Genomic DNA, 13877 nt, shown 5'->3' on the forward strand with positions numbered 1-13877 from the left:
TTTTTTTTTGGGACTACCATAGGATTGCTTGAGCGCATGCTCAGAAGCTCTTTTATTTTATTTTTGAAAAAAATTAATAATTTGCATCTATTATAATTTGGAATTACTACATCTTTCAATCATAAAAAAAACCTAGGGGTGTGATGAGTATTATGTGTTAGCAGGTGAAATAATTTTTCATTACATCCCTAGGTTTTTTTGTGATTAGAAAATGTAATAATCTCAAATTATAATAGATGCAAATTATTTAACTTTTTACCCAAAAAATAGAAGAGCCTCTGAACACATGCATGAGCACGTGCCTAGAGGCTAGTTTAGTTTATACTCTTGTTCAAGTCTCCCATCATGAATTGTCCAATTCCCATTCATTACAAATTAAATGTGACGATAAACTATAAACTTAGTGTTTTGTCTTTAGTTAGTTCTTGACCCCCCCCCCCCCCCCCGCCCACAACACACACACATATAGATAAAGTTTAAAGAAAATTCAATTGTAATTTGTAAATAGAATCCAATTTTGCGCTATATGTCTAAATTTATGTGAGGATCACATTAGAATTATCCACTTAAATTTGTGTCATGTGTCCACTTAACTTTATTTTTTGGTCAAGTGAGTCAATGGGTGCAAAATACTAAGTGTGGGGATAAGAGATTCAGATAGGGGTATTGGGTTGTAGGCCACGCCCAAGGATGCCAAAGAGCTCGAGGACAATCAAATATTAATAAGGGCAAGTGGGTTACTGGGTCGAGGTTGAGGGCTTATAATAGCAAGTAGGTGATGTTGTCCAAGGAGCCAAACTTCCTCGGACAAACAGAATGGAAGTCTGATGTCCGACAACCCAGCGAGTATTGGGTAGTAGGCAACCATGCTTGAAAGGATAAGCTTTAGAGGGGTGAGTCAATAAAGAGTTGAGAAATATCTAGGAAGAAAGCTGCTATCACCGCATTGAATGCTCTGCACCTAACCAACTGACCGCATTAATGTGGAGGTGATACATGAACAGTGACTTCTAGTTTTACAGCTACACATAAGGACTTCAAGAAGGTTCTAATGGGACAAGTATCAAAAAGACTAGTTGCTTGATCAACAAGTGAAAGGCTGAGATGGGGGAAGGTGAAGGAGTATAAAAGGGAAAGGGTTCCATTACAAGAGAGGGGGGGATCAAGAAAAAGAAAAAAAGGCACTATATAACCAAGAACTTGAACATTTGTAGAATTGTGGGAGATATATACAAGAACCTACCATCCTTGGATTTGACAGAGAAGTGTTTTTTTTTTTTTTTTTTTTTTTTTTTTTTCAAGTTGTTCTTCTCAATCATTCCTACACCAAACTAACCTGTTGTGATTCACATTTGACTTGTTAAACGTTCAATATTAACCCATTCTCTAACAAGTTTGTTGTTGTGGGCTTGTTGGGCCATTGTTCAAATCTTTTGAGCTGCAGATCAATTTGTCCTCCTACACTAAGAATCTAAAATTAATAAATTATATTAATTAAAAAAAAAAAAAAAACTCAATCACATATACTCAATAAAAATCACCGTACAACAAAGATTACCACATGTTCTATCTTATTAAAAATTAGAAGAAGAAAAAATGATCATAGTTAATATCAAATTTAGGTAAGAATTTTAATATGTGACTAATTACGTTTATTTAAAAAAAAATTGACTAATTATTTATATTTTTTATGATAAAATTTGTGTTTAATTTTAAATGTATCTATATGTATGCACGTGTTGCATGCTATTTGTTTTTTAATAATTTGACTAATTATTTATATTTTTATTATAAAAATTGCATTTAATTTTAAATGCATTCATGTGTTTGTATGAGTTACATGTTAGTCTATATATACATCCAAAGTTGAGAAAATTCAATTAGATTTCAAATTAGATTATAATTCTATGCCACATACCCTATCTAAAATTTTAAATTTTGGTGCCAAGCCTATTATACAATTAGGTATGCTCGATGGTTGTGGGTTCCAATTTAACTCAACCGGTAAAGTTTATTATCGTTGAATAAAAGATTTAGGGTTCTATTTCTGCCTATACAAAAAAACCAACTAGTGTTTTGGTTTGATGATAAATGACAATTATCATGAACATATGCCATAGGTTGAAACTCTCCCTCTAAAAAACAAAATAAGGTATGCTTGAAGGTTCCAAATGTCGGGATGTTATGAATAAACATATTCATAAAAGAGTCCAAATTTGGTAAGAATTGAGTGTTAAAACTCATGTTTTACACCATCCAATAAAAGACTGTCATATTAGTTTTTTTACTTGAAATCCAATATATCCTACCACATCAAATAACATCTTAATAAATTTCCAATTTAGTAAATTTTACAAATGGGTATTATAATGATGAAGTGTGATTGTGCTTATTATTTAATATGTAATAAGATGATGTAGCATGTTAGGATTGGAAAATGTAAAACTTGGGTTTTACACCACATCTTTATAGAATTTAACATTTTTTCATAAAACTAGTATAACTGAAATGAGAATGCTAAGGTGTATAAGTGGAAATATACAAGATAGGATTCGAAATGTAAAAATTTGCTTTAAAATGGAGATAGCTTTTTATTAATGAAAATATCAGAAGGAGTCGTCCCTTAAAATTGTCCCTTAAAATTGTTTGATCATGATGCATTAGTATGAAAGTATATATTCAAAAAAATTAATGAATGCCATAAGAGTATTGATTTATGAAATATTTTAAGAAACTTTTGATGGGAAAATAAAAAAATAACTAATTTTTTTGACAGCTTTTTATATTTATTTCTTATAAAAATGATATAAATTTTTTTATAAAAATATCAATTAACAAATACTGTAAGACTACTTTTAACCAGACCCTATATATATTCAAAATTCAAACTATAGTCCCACACAAATAAAATGGATCATCCTGAATCACTACTATTAAAGACAAGTCCAAACCCCGCTTGTGAACATCCAGGTCATATAACATGTACAACTTAAACCGTTAGCTCAAAAACCTTTCCAACCTCTTCAAAGTTCTTTGTCATGCTCTCTTTCCTTTATTTCTTTGTCAAATTTTCATTCATTGCAAATTAAATGTGACAATCAACTATTAACTTAGGACCTTCTCAAAAAGGAAAAAAAAAAAAAAACTATTAACTTAGAGTTTAGTCTTTAATTATAGTATAATTTTGTGCCACATATTTTATCTAAAATTTTAAATTTTTGTACTAAATGAGTTAATTCAGTATAAAAAATGAGAAGTTCAATATAAACAAAACATCAAAAACCTAATCATATATCTAACTCTATATATTAAATTAAAATAAGATAGAGTTTGAATGATTTTATTTTTATAAGCCATTTTTTGTGTAACTATAAATAATTCAAATTTATAAGTCATTTATGTAATACAATGAATATGTAGAGTCCATTACTAACTTTGTATAAACAAAATATATATATATATATATATACACATAATGTTAAGATATATAAGTGAAAATAAACAGAAATATAAGATTTGAAATGTGAAAATTCGCTTTAAAATAGAGATATTTTTTTAATGAAAAATGAGAAGGAGTCACTTAAATTTGTTTGATCATGATGAATTAGTATGAAAATATATGGAAAAAAAATTAATGAATGTCATAAAGGTATTGATTTAGGAAATGTTTTTAGAAATTTGTTATGGTAAAATATAAAAAAAGAACTAATTTTTTGACAAATTTTTAAATTTATTTCTTATAAAAATTGTATCAATACTTTTATAAAATGAATAGTTAACAAATACGGTAAGACCACCTTTAACTAAACCCAATATATATATATATATATATATATTCAAAATTCAAAGTATAGGTCCACATGAATAAAATGGATTATCCCAAATTGCTACTGTTAAAGACAAGTCCAAACCCGGCCTGTGAACATTTGGGTCATGTAACACATACACCTTAAACCCTTAGCTCAAAAACCTAATAATTGTGACGAGATACTTGGAAGTATACTTTTTGAAGATTATATAATTATAGTGAATGAAGTTATAAACGGGTTAATGACAAATTAGAAAGTTGGCGAGATGCTCTAAAATCTAAAAACTTTTGATTAAGTAGGACTAAAACACAGTACGTAGAATATAAACTTAATAAAAATAGATACAAAGACTAAGGGGCGGTAAGACTCGATAGTTATGAAATACTACGAAGCGAAAGTTTTCGATATATTTGATCAATATTTCATAAAAATTAAGAGATTTAAGATGATGTGAATCATGGGATAGAAGCATAGTGGATGAAGTGAAAAAGTGTGTTAAGAGTGTTGTGTGATAGTATAATACATAATAAGAGAGAGAAAATTTGATAAGACTATTATACAACCAGGTATGTTCGATAGTTGTGGATTTTAATTAACTCAATTAGTAAAGTTTATTGTCGTCGAATAAGAGATTTATAGTCTATTTGGATTTATGGTCTACTCTTCTTTAGAATCTTTACTCAATTTCCCTCTCAATCTAAACAGGCCCTAGAGTTTCATCATTACCTACCCTAAAACGTAGTAAAAACCAAATATAGGAACCACTATTAACCGGACTTAATATCTATTCAAAATTCAAAGTTAGGCCCACATGAATAAAATGGATCGTTCAGACTTCATATCTATTCAAAATTCAAAGTTAGGCCCACATGAATAAAATGGATCTTCCAAACCCGGCCCACAAACATCCGGGTCATATAATACATATGAGTATGACCTTAAACCCTCAAGCTCAAAACCTAAATTCTCTGTCATGTTCTCTTTCGTTTGTCTCTCTTTCCCCACACTTCACTCACAGACGCATAAACAACAACAACAGCCTATATAGCGTCGATTTCTTCGAAGTGTTTGGGTTTGAAAAAATCCACAAAAACGAAAAAAATGCTCGAAGCCTACAAGAACAGCTCAATCGATTGGAAGCCATCTCCTGTAGTAGCCCTAGCCACCAGCGCCGACGACTCCCAAGTCGCCGCAGCTCGCGAAGACGGCTCCCTCGAGATTTGGCTCGTCTCTCCCGGCTCCGTCGGTTGGCACTGTCAGCTGGTACCTTCAAATCTCTCGCTTCTCTTTGATTTTCCTCTCTGGTTCATATCATATTCATAAAATTGTGGTTTTTTTTTTATGTGATTTATTGCTCAGACGATTCATGGAGACCCTAACTCGAGGATTTCTTCGCTTGTGTGGTGTCGAGCTGGTTCTAAAGGCTTGCCTTGTGGTCGGTTGTTCTCGTCTAGTATCGATGGTTCGGTTTCCGAGTGGGATCTTTTCGACTTAAAGCAGAAGGTATGCATTGGCTTAATTTGTAAATTACATTTTTGAACTATACCTTTTATCCATGGAAATGTAGTGACATACTCTACAGTGGTTGTGAAATATAGATAGTCATTGCACGCGGTTTTGTTATCATTATAAACTCACATTTGCTTAGTTTTGCAATATTTGGCACATTGAATATGCGTTTTTTTTGGTTTGGAAAGAAATTCTGTGGTTCATTTTTGTTTAGAAAGTGTTTCTAAACTCGTGTTTGTTTGCAGACTGTATTAGGTTCAATTGGGGTCTCGATTTGGCAGATGGCCGTGGCGCCCTATATTGAGGGTGTAGTTGATACAAAGCTCAAGCCTGAGCATTTGGTAAATGGGTTTTTAAAGGACAAGGGGGATGATGATGATGATGATGAAACCAGTGATAGTGAAGATGATTCTGACTCGGATGAGCTTCAAGAGCAACCTGTCATTGAGCTTCCTCGTCTAGCAATTGCTTGTGATGATGGTTCTGTGCGAATATACAGTATCTCTGATTCGGATGAATTGGTATACACTAAATCATTGCCCAGGGTCAGTGGTGAGATACCTTCTCCTCACTGTATATGCTTGCTATCTCATAGATTCCTTTAGTTTTGAGTTCTAATAGTAGAGATCATAATGTTGTATTATTATTCTCCAGGACGTGTTTTAAGCGTGACGTGGAGTCCTGATGCAAAAATGATATATTCAGGGAGTAGTGATGGGTATGTATGTGAGCTTTTGTATGTCTGACTACTAAAGTTCCAGCACATGCTTCACCTATCATGCTTGCAATTTCACTGAACTTGGATAAATCTTTGATTACTGCAGTTATTGTGATTAAAATAATAAATCATGCAACAAAGTTTCTTCCTCCCTTTCTCAGGTTTATAAGATGCTGGGATGCCAACTATGGTCGTGAGATCTACAGGATTACAGTTGGACTTGGAGGTTCAGGTAGTGGACCAGAACTGTGTGTATGGTCATTACTATCATTGAGGTATAGCACAGATGCATATTTTTTTTTTCATTAGTTTATGGTTGTATGCTTCATTTTGTTTGTTGCTAAGGCACTGCCATACATTGCTGATATTGAGCGATTGTTCATTTTAGGTGTGGGACCCTTGTTAGTGCAGATAGTACTGGTAGTGTCCAGTTTTGGGACAGTCAGCATGGGACGCTTTTGCAGGCGCATTCACTTCACAAAGGTGATGTGAATGCTCTGGCAGCGGCTCCCAGCCATAACAGGGTGTTCTCAGCGGGTTCCGATGGTCAGGTATACAACAGGATGCTGGTCCAATTTAAAGATGTCAATTATAAATTTTCTGGTTTATTCATCTGCAATCAACTTGACATGTGGTATTAACACTTACTTTCTAAATCATCATCTTCTATTTGAAGGTATTAGTGAATAAAATCGTTTTTCAGGTAGCAAACAGTATTCAGCATTGTATTGTTATGTGATATTTCTCTACAAATTGTTGTGGCTAGTTTCACATAAATGTCAATTTTTGAAAATTCAGACCAAATATTTTAGTTTTTTTGATGTTAATAGGGACTGGATTGTGTGACTGCAAGAAAATAAAAATGAAAGCATTTCAGTGACTGATTTGAATGATGAGAGAGGCCTGTTGGCAAGGTTGTCTTACACTGACACTGACAGTGATGTTGCGCCGAATATTCATGCGAGTTATATAATTGTTGCTAGAATATGAAAAAGTGAAGATGGTTAGGAAAAAGCTAGACCGGGAAACATTTAAAGAAAATTTTATGAGACAGTTAGGAGCTTTCAAATTTTACTTTTTGTGCTTCATTATTTCTATTTGGCTATATTGAGCTTGGCTTACATTTATCTGGTTTGTTAGAAAGGCTCAAGCTTTGCTAAGCCTTGCTGACCCAACAATATTGGTACTCTAGTCTGGTAGTCTAAAACTTTAGTTCTATTACCTATTGTTAGATTATATAGATGAAAGAGTAGTAATAGGGGCTCGGTTTCTGGTCAGCCTAAGCTCTATGGTGATTTTAGGTTATGGTGGGAAGTTGAATGTGCTGGGATGTTCATGATCCAGAACTTCTTGCTAGCTCTCTAGGAGTACTTTAACCCAGAACTTGAATAACGGATTGGTAAACTAGCTCGGTTAGCTCCATTCCATGTATTGTTTCTTCAGTGGGAAATAAGAAAGCTGTTAACCTTCTTCCCAATTATGAACAAATAAAGAAATATTTTCCCAGCTTATTAATGGTAAAAATGCCAAGAGCCTTGTTGTTCAACTGGTTAGCATCTCCTAGTGTTTACATCTAGGGTTCAAATCCCAATTTTAGATGTATTAAAAAAATGCTGTTTTGGTTTTTTTAAATCCTCTATCTTCCTTGCTCCCACATTGCTTCTCTTCCTTGATTATGTTGGAAGCTTTTGGGGATTAAGATATCCATAGAAATTAATCAAAGTGGAGGTCTACCCTTTGACAATCTTCTGTTTATGTAATAGGAATTCTGCAAATTTCAAACATAATGAGACATCCCTAATTGTTTCCCTATTATATTTTAAAAAAAAATTGTGTTCTCATCAAGAGCCTTTGAGTGCAACTAGTTGGCACCTCCTAGTGTGTTTATGACATCTAGGGTTCAGTTCCCCCCCTCCCCGTTGGAACTATTGAATTATATATATATATATATATATTGTTTGTGTTCTCTTATTATTCCTATTTTTGTTTATGAGCATGTGACAGATTCTGTGCTGGTTTCTGAACCAGTTTCATCATCTTATTATTCCCTAGAAAATTTGTATTAATGATTTTTATTTTCTTTATATGTGCTGCCTTCTCAGTGGCATTGCTTCTTCTCTTTTATATGGAGAACCAAGGTTCAAATCCCCCCTCCCCACTTATTGTAACAGTTGAATTATAAAATAAAAAAAAAGCTGCCCTTTACTAATGTTGTTTGTTTGTTTGTTTGTAGGTTATTCTGTATAAGCTCTCCAGCCAGAAAGTTGGACCTAGTGATGACAAGGCTTCCTCTATAGTGATGAAGAAATGGAACTACATTGGTTATGTAAGAGCTCATACACATGATGTCAGGGCTATGACTGTAGCTGTTCCAATCAGCAGGGAAGGTCTGTCTATGGGGGATTTAACATTGATATTCTTTTTATTGTTATATATTTACTTTTCTCATGCATACATACACATTCTAGGTGCATGTATGTGCATGGATGAATATAGCCTTTAGTTATTTATAGTTCTTGTCATACTTTTGGGCTGTTTCTCATTTTTTAATTACATTATTTTAATTGGCAGATCCATTGCCGGATGAAAAGATAAAAAGAATTCGTCATAGTGAGAAGCCAATTGAATTTAGTTACCATAAGTGGGCCCACTTGGGAGTTCCTATGCTTATCTCAGCGGGTGATGACACAAAGCTTTTTGCATACTCTGTGAATGAGTTCACCAACTTCTCTCCTCATGATATCTGCCCTGCACCTCAGAGGGTACCCATTCAACTGGTGCATGATACGGTTTTCAATAAAAAACCACTGCTTCTGGTCCAGAATTCCCATTGGTTAGATATTTCCTGTGTACGCACAAAATGTGTTGCCTTTCCTGACATGGCTTGTGGACCTTCTGGGGGCCTTGCAATGACAGATCTGCTAGCTCGAGTTAAAACAAAGGCATCTCGGAAGATTATTTGCAGTTCTATTTCTAATTCAGGGGCTTTTTTTGCATATTCTGATCATGTGAGACCCAGCCTATTTGAATTGAAGATGCATGAAGTTGGAAAAAGTACATGGACTGTTAAAAAAAAGCAACTTCCTCCAGGAATACCGTTTGGCCATTCAATGGTTTTTAGTTTTGATTCCTCTCGTTTGATGATAGCTGGTCATGATAGAAGGATATATGTAAGCTGTCCATCTATTTTGTTTTGATTTTAATATTTTCACTTTTTTTTTTTGGTGTCGTATTTTCCTAGTTTGTATTTCAGAAGGAATGCTCCTTGTGGTTGGACTCCTTAGGGTTTAAGTTTAAACTAGGCTGAAATATTTTCAGTGACTTGTGTGAGGTTCACCGAGAGTGTACCTCATGGCTTGTGGCTTGTCTTACACCTATGTCAAGCACTTGTACTGAATTTAGGTTTTAAGCTTTCAATATGGACGTTTATGGTAAAATTATCATTCATAATTTCTGAGGGTTTATGTGTCAGCTGTCTTTTATAATGTACTAACTTTTGAACAGAACTTTCCATTGTTAATTTAGGGGTTTTTACAAATATTCCCCCTGGACTGTGATGTGAAAGTCAAATTGGTACTTGGACTTTCAATTTGAACGATTAAGTCTCTAGACATTGGGTATGTGACACGCAAACCTTCTGTCAGTATTTTCTGTTAAGGCTAACAGATTTAATCATGTGATGTATACATGGCTTTTGTCACACTATCACTATTTTTTTAATGGTTTTATGAGATATACCTTAAGACCCAGTTCTTTATCTAATGAGAAAAAAGGTACACCCTAAGACTACTTAAGAGTAAGCTCTTACATGTAGTCTGACACAAATCCCCTAGGATTAACTTTTCAATGCATTTGATCCCCATGTGAATAAACCGGTGGGAAGTTTTAAACCTCATAAGAATGACTAAGATGCATATGGCTCTGAGACATGGTTGCAATGAACTGCACTAATTGGATTGTGGGAACATCTGGCCAAACCTTAGCATGTGCATGTAGTTTCTGTTAAGTCTTTATTAGCCACGCATTAGTGCAGATGGATGGAAAATTTAGTTTGATTTATCTACCACTATTTAGTTTATGTTTCTTGACCTTTTTCCTTCTGGATACTACAGGTTGTGGATGTTGGCAGCTCACAATTAGTCCATACCTTCACACCATGCCGTGAATTGCGTGATGAGCAATTACCACCTAGTGAGCCTCCTATCACAAGAATGTTTACAAGTTCTGATGGACAGTGGCTAGCTGCTGTTAACTGCTTTGGAGATGTGTATATATTTAATCTGGAGATTTTAAGGTTTGGAACCACACAATGTCAAGCATTTACTTATTTTACTTTTTCTTGTTACCTATTCATGAGATTCAGACATCATTATTCATGCTTTAGCACAATAGGCACCTAGGGAGATCCTCAGATCAATCGCTAAATTGTTTGAGAATGTACTGATTATGATTTTGTTTGCTGAGTGCAAGTAAAGATTACTTTTGCTTCATATGTTAATGGTGGGACTCTAATTGGTATTATGAATCGGTCATTATCTTGATGGTTATGGCCATGGCTGAATGCTTGTGGGGAGGATCCTGTTTAATTGGGCCTAAGGCAGTGTAGTATTGAAGTTCTCATTTTGCTGAATCACAAATTAATTATTATTTAATCAGACTATGGTCCTCTAGGTCACCTTTATGCCTTGACCTTTCTTTGTTATGAACTCCTTTTGGTTCTGTGGAACAGGCAGCACTGGTTCATTTCAAGATTGGATGGTGCTGCTGTTACAGCTGGTGGTTTTCCTCCAAGGAGCAACAATGTGCTTATACTTACAACCTCTTCAAATCAGGTCTATGCCTTTGACGTAGAGGCCAGGCAATTAGGAGAATGGTCAATACAACATACATTTGTTCTGCCAAAGAGATATCAAGAATTTCCTGGGGAAGTCATAGGGCTTTCTTTCTTGCCCTCATCGAATTCAACATCTGTTATCGTTTACAGTGCCAGGTGCTCCTCTCTTCTTGTATATTTGCCTGAGATGTGGTTTTATTAGGGGCTTAAAACATGCAAAAATGCTAAAATGACCAAAGAAGATACGAGAACTCTACTTGGCAAAAATTAAAGTAACTAAACACTTTAATATATATCGGTAAATATTAAATATTGACTTATGTCCTGATTAAAAAAAAAATTATGGTGCTCCTGGGCATGGGTGTAAACTGCCTAGCTCTTTGGAAAGGTTCCCTATGTTGTCAAAAAAAAAAAAAAACTTTATGCTATATTTATTTCCTATAATGGTATACAAAATAGCACTTCTTTTGCATTTCCAAAAGTAATACCCAGAAATATAATTATGGTTGATTCTCCTAAGAAGCTGCAATACTCTTTCTGATTTTTCCGGGAGACTCCAGAATATAGTAAGATACTGCTTTAAGGTCAGATGTTTGCTGTGTGCATTGAGAATGACACCTCATTTGGTTCAATATTCCCAAATTGTCCTAAAATATGCAATAGGATTTGTGTATTGACAAATGTGCATTTGCTTATCTAATCTTCCTTGAGAATGAATGTTTTGACTGCACATTTATAGCGTGCGTCAATACATTAGAAACTATTTTTTGATAAGTTTTACACATACTGTGCTTTTCACAAATTGGCAAAGCCTATATTTACCATATGTTTTCCCACCCTTGTACTAAAAGTTCAATTGCAATCTCCCTCCAATACTTTTAATTTAGGGAATTACTGGATGAAAATATGGTGTCACTTTTAATGTCTCCCTATCATAAGAGTTATTTTAATTACCATTATATAATTCATGCTCTTCTCACATTATCACTTGATCACGCACGTATATTATTATTTTTATTATTACTTATAAAAAATCATTCTTATATTATTATTGTTATTTGTAATCATGTGACTAGCATTTAAAAATTTTGTTTAAATGTAATGGAAATTAGGGAAATTTAACATTGGGGTCTTTGTTTTTCTTTTCTTTTTTTGGATAATAACATTGGGGTAATTGCTACTGATCACATAGTTTAGGGGTTGATCACTCAAATTTAAAGTTGATAAGGGACACCCTATACTTAGGAGTGAGAAAATTTAAGTTACCCTTCGTTGTGTGGCAAATAATTTAAAATAATTTATTCTATGAGGTTTTTATTGATATTGCAATTATATGTTTATGGAATTGCTTGAAAAAACATGCAATTTGTTGGTTGCATCTGTAAACTGGTTACCTGATAAGATCATGCAATGATGGATGTCTTGATTTTCTACTTGGTTGGAATACTACGCCTCAAAATCATTAGAACATGCTAGCATTTATTTAACAGGCAGACTTTATAATCATAGGTCTTTTACTGGTAGGTTCAATTTTCACTTTATAGGAGATTGTGCTAGGCAGGGACAGCATAATTATTCTGATGGAAGCTATTGTATTGTTTTATTTTAGATATATAGAAGGCTTTTGTTAAGATTCTTAGGAGATTGTGCAAACTAGCTTCAGCACATTGCTGCTGAAATTTGGTGGTTAGGCAAGGAAATTTTCCTTCCTGATGTTACTTTTGAGAATTGGCCGCACCTGTTTTTAGTTCTTTCTGGTAAAAGCAGTTTGTTTTGGATTTTGAGATCATCATCATACCTTGGAAAGGACCCATTTTTCCATGTAACTGGCATTGTGTAGGACACTTAATTCAACAGTCCATAATTTTGATGCTCTAATTTTTAGTGATATGCCTTACATTGTAGTTTTGTTTATGCTTTAGGGCTATGTGCTTGATTGACTTTGGGAAGCCAGTAGAGCGAGAAGATGAAATTGAGTTGGTAAATGGTCAGGATACAGCATTGAGGAATTTACAGAATACTCCTATCAAAGGGAGACTGAAACGTATATTCAGAGATGGTCAGACAGAGACCAAACTCAACAGTAGAAAAAATTTTGAGTTTTTTTCTTTCAGAAATCCTGTTTTATTTATTGGACACCTTTCGAAAAACTCCCTGTTGATCCTAGACAAACCATGGATGGAAGTGGTTAAAACATTGGATGCTGCGCCTGTTCACAGACATGTATTTGGGACATAATTTGCTTTTCAAAAGAGTTTTGTTTACGTCCTTTGAGGGGGGATTCAAATGTGGCAACCGCTGCTTTTCTCCTTGGTGTTGGGGGTCTAAAGCAGGTTTTGTATTGTATGCCTTGAATAATTCTTATTAACCTGTTAAAATAGTAATTTTTAGTCTCAGTAATTCATTTTCATTTACAAGATTCTTCTTGTCATTGATTTGTTGATTTGTATGTTTATTTTCAGCATTGAAGTCTGTTATTCTGACTTACATTGATACCAAAAAAAAAAAAAAAACTTTTTCTCTTTTGTGGTTCATAGTTGATTGTAAGTTAACCCTTGTAAAGATCTTTGAATGTTCATTTCACCACGATGCAATGTTTATTTCCACCTGAGCTTGTTATGGATAAGAATTATGCACTTTAGTACCTGTGAGCAGCGCGTTTGCCAACGAGGCTCTGTTTTTGCAGCCCCCACCATCTCCTTTGTATTTTTTTGGAGGTGTTCTCCGCAAGTATTTATTTGTGATCCCTGCTTGGGAAGCTGTGTTTTTTTGTCTTTTTTTGGCATCCAAACCTGCAGTTGTGGACCTGTAAGGGCCACTTGACGTTATAATTTACAAAGAGAACAATCAAATTTCTGGTTGCGCATTGTTTTCTTACATTGCCTGCGAGTTTTCACTGGAAAACTTTTCGTATATCCAATGATGGAGTTTTGGGGTTTTCCGTTTTCAACATTTCATCTTTTTCCTCAATTTAGTCACTGCAAATGCTGTAGTTGTTTGTCGTCTA

General features: G+C 34.1%; 1 protein-coding gene across 1 annotated transcript; it reads left to right on the forward strand.

The window, feature by feature from the left end:
* The first annotated feature begins 4755 nt into the window (after positions 1-4755).
* Positions 4756-13287, forward strand: LOC126708038 (WD repeat-containing protein PCN). Its single transcript, XM_050407859.1, has 11 exons — positions 4756-5072; positions 5169-5312; positions 5564-5870; positions 5973-6036; positions 6198-6311; positions 6425-6587; positions 8270-8423; positions 8608-9206; positions 10149-10330; positions 10766-11026; positions 12793-13287. Exons 1-11 carry the CDS (start codon positions 4911-4913, stop codon positions 13106-13108), a joined length of 2466 nt encoding a protein of 821 aa, XP_050263816.1. The 5' UTR covers positions 4756-4910; the 3' UTR covers positions 13109-13287.
* Positions 13288-13877: the final 590 nt, after the last annotated feature.

This window comes from Quercus robur, chromosome 12, assembly GCF_932294415.1.
Source record: "Quercus robur chromosome 12, dhQueRobu3.1, whole genome shotgun sequence".
NCBI classification, from domain to species: domain Eukaryota; kingdom Viridiplantae; phylum Streptophyta; class Magnoliopsida; order Fagales; family Fagaceae; genus Quercus; species Quercus robur.

Bases quoted from the DNA above. Each gene is read 5' to 3' on its own strand.
- LOC126708038 (XM_050407859.1), top strand. From the start codon at position 4,911: ATGCTCGAAGCCTACAAGAACAGCTCAATCGATTGGAAGCCATCTCCT. The intron at 6,588-8,269 runs GTATACAACAGG...GTTTGTTTGTAG, and splicing joins CAGCGGGTTCCGATGGTCAG to GTTATTCTGTATAAGCTCTC. The intron at 10,331-10,765 runs GTTTGGAACCAC...TCTGTGGAACAG, and splicing joins TTTAATCTGGAGATTTTAAG to GCAGCACTGGTTCATTTCAA.